Source organism: Erpetoichthys calabaricus, chromosome 7, assembly GCF_900747795.2.
Source record: "Erpetoichthys calabaricus chromosome 7, fErpCal1.3, whole genome shotgun sequence".
Classification (NCBI taxonomy): domain Eukaryota; kingdom Metazoa; phylum Chordata; class Cladistia; order Polypteriformes; family Polypteridae; genus Erpetoichthys; species Erpetoichthys calabaricus.
Genome location: NC_041400.2, coordinates 46416636 through 46429199, shown reverse-complemented (window position 1 = coordinate 46429199; position 12564 = coordinate 46416636). Strand labels below are relative to the sequence as shown.

Genomic DNA, 12564 nt, shown 5'->3' with positions numbered 1-12564 from the left:
TGTTCAGGGAGTTGGGACTATCATGGTAAATTATGTTTACATTCTGTGAAAGTTAATTAGTAGTTGGTAAAGTTCTTGGCTTTTTTTTTTTGTACCAATGTATAGGTTGCAATGGGAAAAGCATGTAAGATCAATATTCCTTTATTTGTAATGAAATATAAGCCCTACTACACCAAACCTGGATCTCACAACAGCACTATGATACTACTGCTTCCCACCTCCTTTGAATTATGGTTCAATTTTTGGGCTGATCATTGTCGGTGTAGAGTTTACAGATTCTTAATATGTCCACATGAGTCTTCTGTGGATCAGTTTGGTTTCACAATCAAACATAAGAAAATGAGTTACTCTGTATGGGTAAACTGGTTTTGTAAGTCTTTTCAGATCAGTGCATATCTGTTATGTTGCCATTGTTATCTGTCCGGTTAAAGTTGTCATGGCTTAATTTAATATGAATTTGTACACATATATGGGTCATCCCAAAATGCCACACTTGTTTGCCTCATTTGAATCTTTGGTGAATAATTTGTACTTTTTGAGTATATTCTCCTGAGTATTTTTGAAAAATTTAAATAATTAAGTTGCTCAGAAGTATGTTTGACAGACCATATCGAGTGAAATTCTGATTTTAAAAAAAAAAAGACGTAAAGTAGAACACTGGCCAATATAATATATTTCACTAAAAGTTATGTACAATATGCTCATTCTTCTCCCTAAAAACTTAATAAAAATATGAACATTTCTGTTGTTGACAGAAGAAATTTTTGGCTAAATTCCCCATCAAGAGACAATACTTATCCTGACTAAAATAAACTCCTGAAATGAAGGCTTCCAAAGTCTTAATTTTTTTGTTACCTTTTATTTGCCATTAGGTAAAGACACTAGAGGAAAAAGCTACACATTATGTTGTCTTCTAGTCAAAAAATAAACTTTCATAATAAATGCATTTTAACTTTATGAGGTTCATTAATTTCTTACAAATAAATTCTACACATTTGTACATCAAAATGGTATTCATGGCTTGTATGTGTTTGCTTTAATAGACATATATAACATAAACAGAACTATTAGTATGTAATTGCGGTGGAGTGGTGGCTCTGAGGCTAGGGATCTGCACTGGCAATCGAAAGGTTGCCAGTTCGAATCCCGCAAATGCCAAAAAGGGACTCTGCTCTGTTGGGCCCTTGAGCAAGGCCCTTAACCTGCAATTGCTGAGCGCTTTGAGTAGTGAGAAAAGCGCTATATAAATGCAAAGAATTATTATTATTATTATTGAATCATTTAATCAATGGTGATCAGAAGTCAGCATTTACAGTTTCATTTGTTACATGATAATACTTCTGTTTGACTTTTGGTATAGGTGACTAAGATGCTCGAAGAATATGAGTGGATTACAGCAGAAAAACATCTCTTTGGCCAGCCGAACACTGCATACGATTTTGAAACAAATAATCCCAAAGAGGCTGGTCAGCGTCTTAAGAAATTAGAAGAAACAAAGGAGAAACTAGGAAGAAATGTCAACATGAGAGCAATGACTATGCTTAGTCAGGCGGAAGAGAATGTAAGATATTTACGCTGTTGCAGTTTCCTTTCTAGTAGTATTATGTATGTTTGAATGGTTTTCTTACAGCAGGAATATAAAATGCAGATTAATTACACATCTCCCAGCATCATTATGTTGCATAGAAATATGAACTAGATCTACTTAATTAGAAAACTATTCAATTAAAGGTAACATTTCTACTTTTTATTTAATACTATACAGATTGGAAAAGATAAAAAAACCCTTGATAAGAGACTGTGCATAATATTAGGAATCCTAATTTGATGCTATCATCTTTGTCATATCCAGGCAATTTTAAACATAAAGATTCCACAAAACATTTAAATATACATTAAATTACATCTGATTTTGGCATGTATCAAATACACTTCCAAAATTGGTGGCATAGTGGTTTGCATGTCAGATGTAGGAACTTGTGCTGGTTTCATCCTAGTACTGTTTGTTTCTTTCTTTCTTTCTTTTTTTTTTTTCTTCTTCTCAACCTGAACATGTGTATGTTGAATTTTGCTTGGATGTATGTGACTGAATTTGTGTTGTGTGCATGAGGCATCCCTTCTAGAGATGGGTCATCTGTTGCACCCAATACTACTTCATCTCCCTGCAACTCGGTAATTGAATAAGCAGATTCAGAAAATGGGTAACTTTATATTAAAAAAAAAAAAAAAAAAAAAAAAAAACATGGAGGAAATTATATGGTATAAGTTTTATTATGAAAGCATTTTGTTTGTTTTTATTAAAAGTCACTTGTTTGGCATTCCATTTACTATATCCTAACAATTTTACATTTTTTATTTTAAATTTCCCTTGCTTAGTACAATGACCTGATGAAGAAGAAAAGGATTGTTGAAAATGATAAAGCAAAAATACTAATAACTATAAAAGAGCTAGACCAGAAGAAAAATGAAGCACTAAACATTGCATGGCAAAAAGTGAGTTACTAGTGTTCATTTTAATTTTCTCATCTCTACTACCATATTCATTAATTTAATATTTACCTCTGTACAAAAGTTGATCTGCGGTAATAATATAGTTTATGTAATTGCATAATAGGTTTACCTCTACACAGTAACTCCCCTACATACGAACGGGTTCAGTTCCAAGAGCGCTTTTGCAAGTCCAGTTTAGTCGTAAGTCCGGCAAAGTTAGCTTAGACACCCAACAAACACAATGCAAACCCCAACCCTTAACTCCTATAGAAAATGTACAATAACAGCGAGGGTTTTGCACTTTTACAAAGAAACTTATACATTATAGAGAAATTTGAAGTTACGCTGCAATTTTTAATTTTTTTACTTATTTAAATTTACTTATTTTAATTTATTGGACATGCATGTTTGCATCATTTAAAGTTCATAACTTGAAGGTTCATATATAGGGGACTTATTGTACAGTATTTCAGTTTCACAGTAAAAATACTACATGTTCCCATAAGTGTTTCTGAATTTTGTTTTCTGTTCATTTTTCATTAACATTACATATTATAATTACTACATAATTGTATTGTAATTATTACATATTATAATTACGTTAACATTATTCAAAGTTATTGTCTGTTTTTACCTACATTTTTATTACTCTTTAATATTGTTTTTTTGTATCCGTATGCTGCTGCTGGAGTATGTGAATTTCCCCTTATGATTAATAAAGTATCTATCTCTATCTATCTATCTAAATATAGTATATGTACACAGTGGAACCTCGGTTCACGAACGTCTCAGTACACGTACAAATCGGTTTACGACCAAAAAAGTTTGCCAGACTTTTGCCTCGGTTCATGACCACACACTCTGTATATGGACAAGCCAGTTTCCCTTTCGGTTTGTACATGTTCAGTCTCTCCCTGTGCATTTCCTGTGCAGCGAGCAAGAGAGCACCACACACATACACACACAGACACAGAGGCAGCGCGAGAGAGAGATAGATGCACTCACAGGTAGTGTGAGAGAGAGAGAGCTGGTCACATAAGGTAGGAAGGCAGTTAAAGAATGCACTGGGCTTGATTTTGTTTTCACTTCTGTTTACAGCGATCGGTTCATAGCGTGCATTGTTGCAATGCTACTTTTCTTGGTGGTTTATTAAATTACGGATTTTTTCAAATGTTAATTTTTTTCCCTGTGCTTAAAACTCATTAAAAAAAGTGTTTTTAGCCAGCAGTTGGTAGCGCTATAGCGTGAAGTATTGCAGTGTTAGTTTTCTCTGTTGTTCAAGGTTTTCTCAGTGTTATTCAATGTTTTTACATTTAGTTTACTATTACGCTGTGCATTCTATGGTTTAATTAACTATATTTGTGCTTAAAAACTTAAAAATATATATATATTTACATACAGTTCGTATGGTCTGGAACGGATTAATTGTATTTACATACAATCCTATGGGGGAAATTGCTTCGGTTCACGACAAAATCGGTTTATGACCAGAGTTTTGGAACGAATTACGGTCGTGAACCGAGGTTCCACTGTAGTCTGTTTTAAAATTAAAATGTATTTTTAAATTCTAGACGTATTTTGTGTTAAACAATGTAAATAAAGTTTCTCAAAAAAAGGAAGCAAGAAATCACATTGTTCTACTGTAATAATCCGATCATTTTGTTTTTCTTTTAACAGTTTTACTTCATTTATTAATTTAATCTGGATGTGATTAGCTGTAAACCTTATGGCAGTAATCATAATCTATTGGTCTTTTTTAATATTAGGTAAATAAAGATTTTGGTTCAATTTTCTCGACTCTTCTCCCAGGAGCTAATGCAAAGTTAGCTCCTCCAGAAGGTCAAGGTGTTCTCGATGGGCTGGAATTTAAAGTTGCTCTTGGAAGCACATGGAAAGAGAACCTGACTGAACTTAGTGGTGGTCAGAGGTAACAAAAATTTGTATTTGATTTATAATGAACTTGGGGGGGGGGGGGGAGTGTAAAATTAATGTCATTTTATTTATTATGCAAATTAATACTGTATGCTTTTTGATATCAAAAATAGAGTATAAATGATTTGTGAAAGAGGTGTATTTTTTTAGCCTATGCAGCATTACTAGCATAATTTGTCTCAATTTTATTGTGGTTGCATAGGTAAGAAGAATTAAAGAGATTAACAAAATCCTACAAAAATTCTGGAAGAACCTTTTATTAATCTTTTTCCATCCCGCACTGGTTTGGACCACATTCATGATGTGATATAGTAGTTAATACCATGGACCTAGAAGAGATTACAATGAGAGAACTGCTGCAGGAAGGATAAAAAAAACATGCTTGGGAGTCTTTTACTCCAATAAATGGTTTTATTAAGAAGCAACTACACTATTCATCTCAAATAGATAAATGCAAGTTAATTTTAATATACCGTAGTCATATTTCATGTTAATATAATAATGTGAAAATCTTAACACTCGTTACAGGTCTCTGGTAGCTTTGTCTCTAATCTTGGCTATGCTGCTCTTCAAACCAGCCCCAATATACATTCTAGACGAAGTGGATGCTGCCTTGGACCTTTCTCATACACAGAATATTGGTCAGATGCTAAAGACACACTTCACACATTCACAGGTATTTGTCATCCTACTACAAACCAGTAAGAATTTTTTTAGCAGGAGGTACCAGACTTCTTATAATTAAAGATTTCCTTGAGTGGAGTTGATAGTTAGTCTCTACCTGCTTTTTCAGTAATTAGTGAAAGTTTTTTGTTTTCTTTTAAGTCTCATTTGCCTCAATTCATTTTACCACAGTGTCTAGTATTTTTAAATATATGTAATACTAGGGGGTTTTGAGGGGGGATGGGGCTGAATGCACGTTAAGGAGATGTGGACGGATCAGCTGCTGGCTTGCAGCTGCTGCTACCGAGCTGCGTGTTCTGCATGTTGCGCTACGCATTGATCATCTAAAAGCCTGTACAGCAGCTGCTGCTGCCTTGCTGCGTGATCTGCATGTCATGCTGCGTGACGATCATTTAAAAGCCTGTACAGCAGCTGTCCTTTTGTCTCACTTCCTTGTCTCGAGGGACATTAAAGTGTCTCCGAGAAATTGTTTGTAAGTAGGGCGTGATGCGCAAGTAGTCTCGCGGGACTTCAAAGTGTCTCTTCGAGATGATCACGTCTCAACCCAAGATTTTTTTATATAATAGATAGATATGGTAATTAATGAATTGTTCCTTTTGGTACAAACAGAAAATTTGGTATTTGATTCTAAAGGAAGTTTAAATTAACTCAACTGCATGGAGATTTTTACACAGATAAGGCCCACAGCATTTTTATTCTAAGGATATGTCCGTACTACCATGTTTCTATTTAAAAATGCAGACATTTGTCTCAATTTTTTGCCTTTCATCCACACTAATCTGGCATTTGTAACCTCCAAAATTGGAAACTTTTGAAATTGCTTTCCAGTGCTATATACTTATAAAAATGCTTTCCTTTTTTTCTCTCTCTCATTCATCCATTCTACTCAGGTTCCTTATGTACTTTGTGGGTGTAAATGCTTGCTTTACCGATCTGTCAGTGAAGAAGGGCTGCGCTAATCACACTTGCATATGAAACAGCAATCAGCCAAATTCCCCATTGAATATCCTAGAGCTGCACATCTTTCTACCGGCATCCACTCACACCCTCAAATCCTGAGTCGCACTGTTGTTATAAGAACAAATCGCACACTGCCAAAGACCCCCTGATACACTTTAACACATACCTGATGCATCTAAATTGCATTTTGTACAGTTTAAATGTTGTACAAAAGGCAAATTTACCAGTCTCTACATGTTTGTGCTATATCCTGTGGCTGGCAGCATTATCATACCTTTAAGAATTTTTCTGTCAATACACACATGCCCAGTGTAGGCAAATGTCTATGTCGTATGCATTTTTTTGTTGTTTTAGTGTGGACGGAGATGAAAATGATGTGAAAACATTACTGGGGTCGGAGATCAGTTTTGTTTAAAAATGTTGTTTTTAAGTGAAAACATTGTACTGCGGACGTAGCCTAAAACCTCTATGTAATACATGTAGTAATGATATACTGTATAGGATGGGCATAATCTTCAGAGTTCATGGATGTATTGTGGTATATCCCTCTACTTACCCTTTGTCTAGGGGTACGTGTACTCATTGAATTCATTACAAGGTTAGTCTACTGTCACACCTTAAGATTATCACACACATACATAGATATATACACATACACACAGACATTAACCACAACAGTGCCCCATGAATGACACACACACATACATACAGCTGGTTAACCTCTAGCATTTAAACCACATAAGTGCCTTAGGAATAACACAGCCTGTTACTCTCTGAGCACTTCAAGAGGCTTACTTATTATCGGCAAGAACAACATATGATGTTTTAAATATATCTTAGACCTAAATATTACGTTTGGTCTCCAAGAATATATTTGAACATACAAAGGCTCAGCATCCCTGACTATAGGCCATTTATCAGCCAAGAATGCCTTACTTTATGTACTATTCCCCATTATTGGGTGGAGCTCTCACCCGCAGCCTTAATAAACCTTGTAGCACAGAGGTAATGGCAAACCTCTGGCTTCATCAGGTGCTCAAAGAAATCTACCTTATTACTTCAGTCACTCTAGACACTCTAGGCAAAGCATAGGCAGTTAAAAGCAGTATGGTATTTATTACAGGAATAATAATATCAGTAGAACAAAGAATAATAGAAAATAAGACTGATAGTAAAGTCTGGACATATATAGTCTTTAGAAAAAGCTTACGAAAAGTTAAAAATTTGCTCAGATTCTTTAATCTTGAGTACGTCCGTTTTTCCCAAACAATAAAACTTTTGATGTTGCTTAGTACTACTGGCATGTCTTCCTTTCCCAGGCTGTAAACCAATTTAGCAACTTGTTGTCCCAGATGCCCAGGTTATAAACTATTCGATAGCATTAGGCACCAGCATGTCTTCATTTCTTTGTTGGAACACCGGTTTTAAAAGTGAGGTACAATCAAGAAGAGGATATGCTTTGATGTGTCCTGTATTAAGCTCATCTGTTGTTGTCTTGAGCAAAATATAATGAAAATACTGAGCAAAATGTATAGATTTTTGTACCGCACAACAATGGAATATTTAAAAACCTTTGTAAGTTTGCTCTTCAGACCAACATAATTTATGAATTCCTGAATTTTCAGAAAGTATAACAATACTATCCTTATACCAAATACAAGAAATGTGTGCATCTTTCGTATTGTGTTGGGAATATGACCTTTAGATTGGATTTTCAAATGAATGGAAGTAAGGCTGACAATGTACTTAACGGTACATGACACATGCACTTGAGGACACTGCTGCTGTGCCAGCAGTGTACTTTTATATATTTGCATGCATACTTTAAGTAAATCTGGAGGATTGCGAGACATCACCACGGTGAGTAAACAACATCCGGTTTCGCTGTGTTGTGAGTTGAGGGACAAGGCTGTTAAAAAAATAAAAATTCTTTGCATTCTGATGCTGTTGTGAAGTTTAGTGAGTCAGTTAGTGAGACCTTTAATTGTATTTGCATCATTGCAATGCAGAATACAGTAATCCCTCCTCCATCGCGGGGGTTGCGTTCCAGAGCCACCCGTGAAATAAGAAAATCCGCGAAGTAGAAACCATATGTTTATATGGTTATTTTTATATTGTCATGCTTGGGTCACAGATTTGCGCAGAAACACAGGAGGTTGTAGAGAGACAGGAACGTTATTCAAACACTGCAAACAAACATTTGTCTCTTTTTCAAAAGTTTAAACTGTGCTCCATGACAAGACAGAGATGACAGTTCTGTCTCACAATTAAAAGAATGCAAACATATCTTCCTCTTCAAAGGAAACAGAATAAAGCAAACAAATCAATAGGGCTGTTTGGCTCTTAAGTATGTGAAGCACCGCTGGTACAAAGCTGTTGAAGGCGGCAGCTCACACCCCCTCCGTCAGGAGCAGGGAGGGAAACAAAGTCAAAAATCAATACGTGCCCTTTGAGCTTTTAAGTATGCGAAGCACCGTGCAGCATACTTAAAAGCTGCACACAGAAGGTAGCAACGTGAAGATAATCTTTCAGCATTTTTAGACGAGCGTCCGTATCGTCTAGGTGTGCGAACAGCCCCCCCTGCTCACATCCCCTACGTCAGGATCAGAGAAAGTCAGCGCAAGAGAGACAGAGAAAAGTAAGCTGGGTAGCTTCTCAGCCATCTGCCAATAGCGTCCCTTGTATGAAATCAACTGGGCAAACCAACTGAGGAAGCATGTACCAGAAATTAAAAGACCCATTGTCCGCAGAAATCCGCGAACCAGCAAAAAATCCGCGATATATATTTAAATATTACATATAAAATCCGCGATAGAGTGAAGCCGCGAAAGGCGAAGCGCGATATAGCGAGGGATCACTGTATGTGACGCTTGTATTGTCTGTGAGAAAAATGGATGAAGAAAAGCGCCATGAAGACATTTACATGTCACCAGTTAAGTCTGGCGATATGCTTCGGCACATTGAACCATTCATTAAACATCGAAGCTTGCAGTCCAGCTTGCCGTCATATGTTAATATTAAACAGTGATGCTGACATTCTGTACCGAACCTTAAACACACACACTACCCATATTTCTGCTGATACTGCAACTTTTGCTTGCGTTGCATTAATTTCTGACAATGTGCACAGAGGACTGTCAAAACAACACTGGGAATGTGTGGCAGCCATGATGCATGTGCGTAAGAGTTCTGAATATGAAGTAGAAACTGGCCCTAAGCCTCCATTAAAAGACGCTCTTTATTGATTTGTGAGGAACATGGTTTAACTCGGTTCACAACTGTACATCACCAGGGTTCATATGAGTAAATGGAAAATATTAAAGTGATTCCAATAATCACATATCCTGAGGTAAGACATCCACATCCCACATTAAAATCACATTTAGTGACCTTGCATATTAATATTACCTTGTACTCTGTGTTCAAGCAATTGGGCGAACTGGTATAGATATGTAGCATCCATTAGCTAGCATATTAAATTATTAGAGGCGAGTCAGCGTTAAATGATAGTTCTTATACTACACTGTATAGATTAGATGCGTCACTGTGATTTAGTGAGCAGTCCAAATCCTAGGAATGCTTGTGTTTGGTCTTGTTGAATTTCAAGTTAATTAAAAAGCAATATGGATGGGTGCTGATACTGTAAGAAGATGTTTGACACTGGGAATATGGGTGAATCTGCTTTGAAGAAGCCTATGAAAGGAAGGAAACACTATGAACTGATGAACAGCAAAGAATTCTGTTAAGAATTTTTTGGGCTATCATCACATCATTAAACATGGGGTCGACGTTAAGCCCATAACCATTCTTGGAACATCAGAAAGTGATTTACTATCAAAATGTAATTTATTCCAGTATTTTGGTAATGGTAGAACACTAGTGTTATCTCATGTTGTGATTTTTATTTAAATGATACAACGTATTTTTGTTTTTTAAGCATTTATTACACTTTTTTCTGCAGTTCATAGTGGTATCGCTAAAGGATGGAATGTTCAGCAATGCCAACGTTCTCTTTAAAACCAAGTTTGTGGACGGCGTGTCTACAGTTGCAAGGTTCACACAAAGTCAAAATAACTCCGGAGAAAATAAAACGAGCAAAAAATCAAATGACAGAAGACCCAAGCAATAAACAGAATGATTTTCTCCCCCAGCCTGTGTAAATTATACTCCTTTTTAGACTTTTTTTTTTTGTTTTTAAATATTAGAAAATACATTTTTTTATTACTGCAAATGAATGCTATCTTCTTCCTTTTCACATGTGTCAATATTCATTTATTTAACTCTGTATCTTTTCAATGTTTTTGATTTTTTTTTTTTCTTTTATTATCCCTGATTCTTTTCTAAATCTTCCACTGGTCCTGTTACACTGTAAATTTACATGAAATAATATGTTATAGCATTTAGATTTTTAATGTAAATAAATCTGAGACATGCATCATTTACTGTGTTGTATTTTATCAAATATTATGAGTTAATGGTAACTTTAATTTCTCCTGCCTTTAATAAAATGTTTTTGGAATGAAACTAGTTGCTTCTTAATTATGAAATTCTTTTAATGTTTATGCTTAAGGGTGTGAGTTTTTTTTTTTTTTTTTCCCTTAGATATATAAAAACTAGAAACCTGCAGATCCCTAGACCTCTGAAGATTGAGGTTCCACCCGCAGTAGTTTGTGAGTACCGGCGGGTTGTCGTGCTGCAGGTGCTTGACATACAGCAGTTTCTGGAGCTGTCTTCCTCTTCTTCCTCCTCCTCCTCCACCTTCTTCCTAGCATGAAACTGACTTCTGCAGCTTCCTTCACGCTCAGCAGATGGTGCTGCTCTTCTTTTTCTCTCGACTGTGTCACCTTCTCAATCAATTGGCTATGCAGTTTGTCAAAGAAAAGACACAAACCCCAGTAATGTCGGAGGTTGCCATTAAGCCACATTTTTTTCTTCAACATCATAAGCTTTCAACGAAGACTAAGATCAAGGTTCTAGCCCCAGTGGTTCAAAAGTAATCATGTGACAGATGAATACAATCCTTGGCATTCTGTTTATATAGATAAAGTACAAATTAAGCAGCAGTTTAGATATTTTCAAGAAAATAAACATTTTTTTTTTTTGTGATCAAATTTTGATAAAAGTAAATATAATGGTAAACAAAAGATACAAGAAATCACATTACAACACTGCCCTGAGAATAAGGAGACAAAAGAGAGTTGAGTTGGGGGTCTCGCCGCCACCACCGGCCTCTCACCAATCAAACTTCAGCTGACTACTTGTCAATGGTGGCACTGGATGATATTAATCCAGGATGCAGAAAGTTCTTGAAGTCCTAAGTTATGGAAAGATTTCTCTCAAAGTTTAATCAGAAAAGAGTTGGAAGGTTCCCATCTACAAATGAATGTCAGTGTAGCTGATATGGTGTTTAAAAGCAAATGTTTAGGCTATAAAATGAGTTAGTGCAGATACATCCAAGAGACGAGAGGCCACAGAGGAAAATCTGAAGACATGATCTTAGAAAGTGAGTTGGAGACAAAAGACCAGAAGACAGCAACAGGAGAGAGGAGAGGCTGGCTGGGAGTATGTGCTGATATAGCACATTGTCGCACCCACCACATGCCAAACCAGTGTGAGGTTTTTTTTTACAGTGGCTGGAGTGCCAATCCTTCCACCAACTCAAGTTTTCCCTGCAAGTTGGAGGACCTGCTTGCAGGGCTGGATGCAGATTAACGTCATACCCAGGATGAAGCAATTGCAGGTTAAGGGTCTTGATAAGGGCCCAAAGAAGTAGAGTCACTTATGGCGTTTACGGGATTCAAAGTGGCAACCTTCTGATTGGTGATGCAGAGCTACTACCACGCCCCATAACAATAGGACAGTACCGGAACATGTGAATAATGGAACCAGAGGTGATATGAGAGCAGAGATTACATACAGGCTTGGAGAAAGTCCCATGGGAAAAATACTTTCATAGCATAGCAAAATCTTCAAACTTAAGTTTAAAGTATAGGTGGCTGAAATCTTTGGAGATCAGAGAAAAAAAAAAAGGAAGAGCAAAGGGAAGATCAAGGGGCCAAAGAGCAAATTGGGGAAGCTGCACTTGACTTTCACGAAAGCTTATCTGATGGGCATCCCTCACAGCGGTATGCTGTTACTGCTCAGGCATATATATAATGCCTTCACATTTTGCTGTGTTGCAGCCTTTTACTAAAATTGCTTAAATTATTTTTTCCCATGTTAAAATATAAAATACCTCGTCAGAGGCAGGACAGTATTGGTAAAAAATATCTAATTGCAGTGAAAACATCACCGTAGAGCTCAAACTCTCTAAAATGCATATTGTGAGAGGCCTCACACCAGATCTGGGGGACACCTGCAAATATACTTACACGACACAGCATTGGTTCTTACACTAGGGCTCACAACCTATTGTGTGTCGCCGAGATCCACAATACCACTGTAACGTCCTGCTAGTTGGATGTGATAGCGAACTGAAGAGTTGGCCTCAGTGGCACA

At 36.5% G+C, this 12564-nt stretch overlaps 1 protein-coding gene across 1 annotated transcript in view; it reads left to right on the top strand.

The window, feature by feature from the left end:
- smc2 (structural maintenance of chromosomes 2) overlaps window positions 1-10596 on the top strand; it is a 44161-nt gene extending 33565 nt beyond the window's left edge. The window contains exons 20-24 of the mRNA XM_028804788.2: window positions 1361-1561; window positions 2377-2493; window positions 4257-4417; window positions 4951-5098; window positions 10028-10596. Coding sequence (XP_028660621.1) covers window positions 1361-1561; window positions 2377-2493; window positions 4257-4417; window positions 4951-5098; window positions 10028-10195 — 795 coding nt within the window. The 3' untranslated portion in view covers window positions 10196-10596. The remainder of the gene's footprint in view (window positions 1-1360; window positions 1562-2376; window positions 2494-4256; window positions 4418-4950; window positions 5099-10027) is intronic.
- The last annotated feature ends 1968 nt before the right edge of the window (window positions 10597-12564 follow it).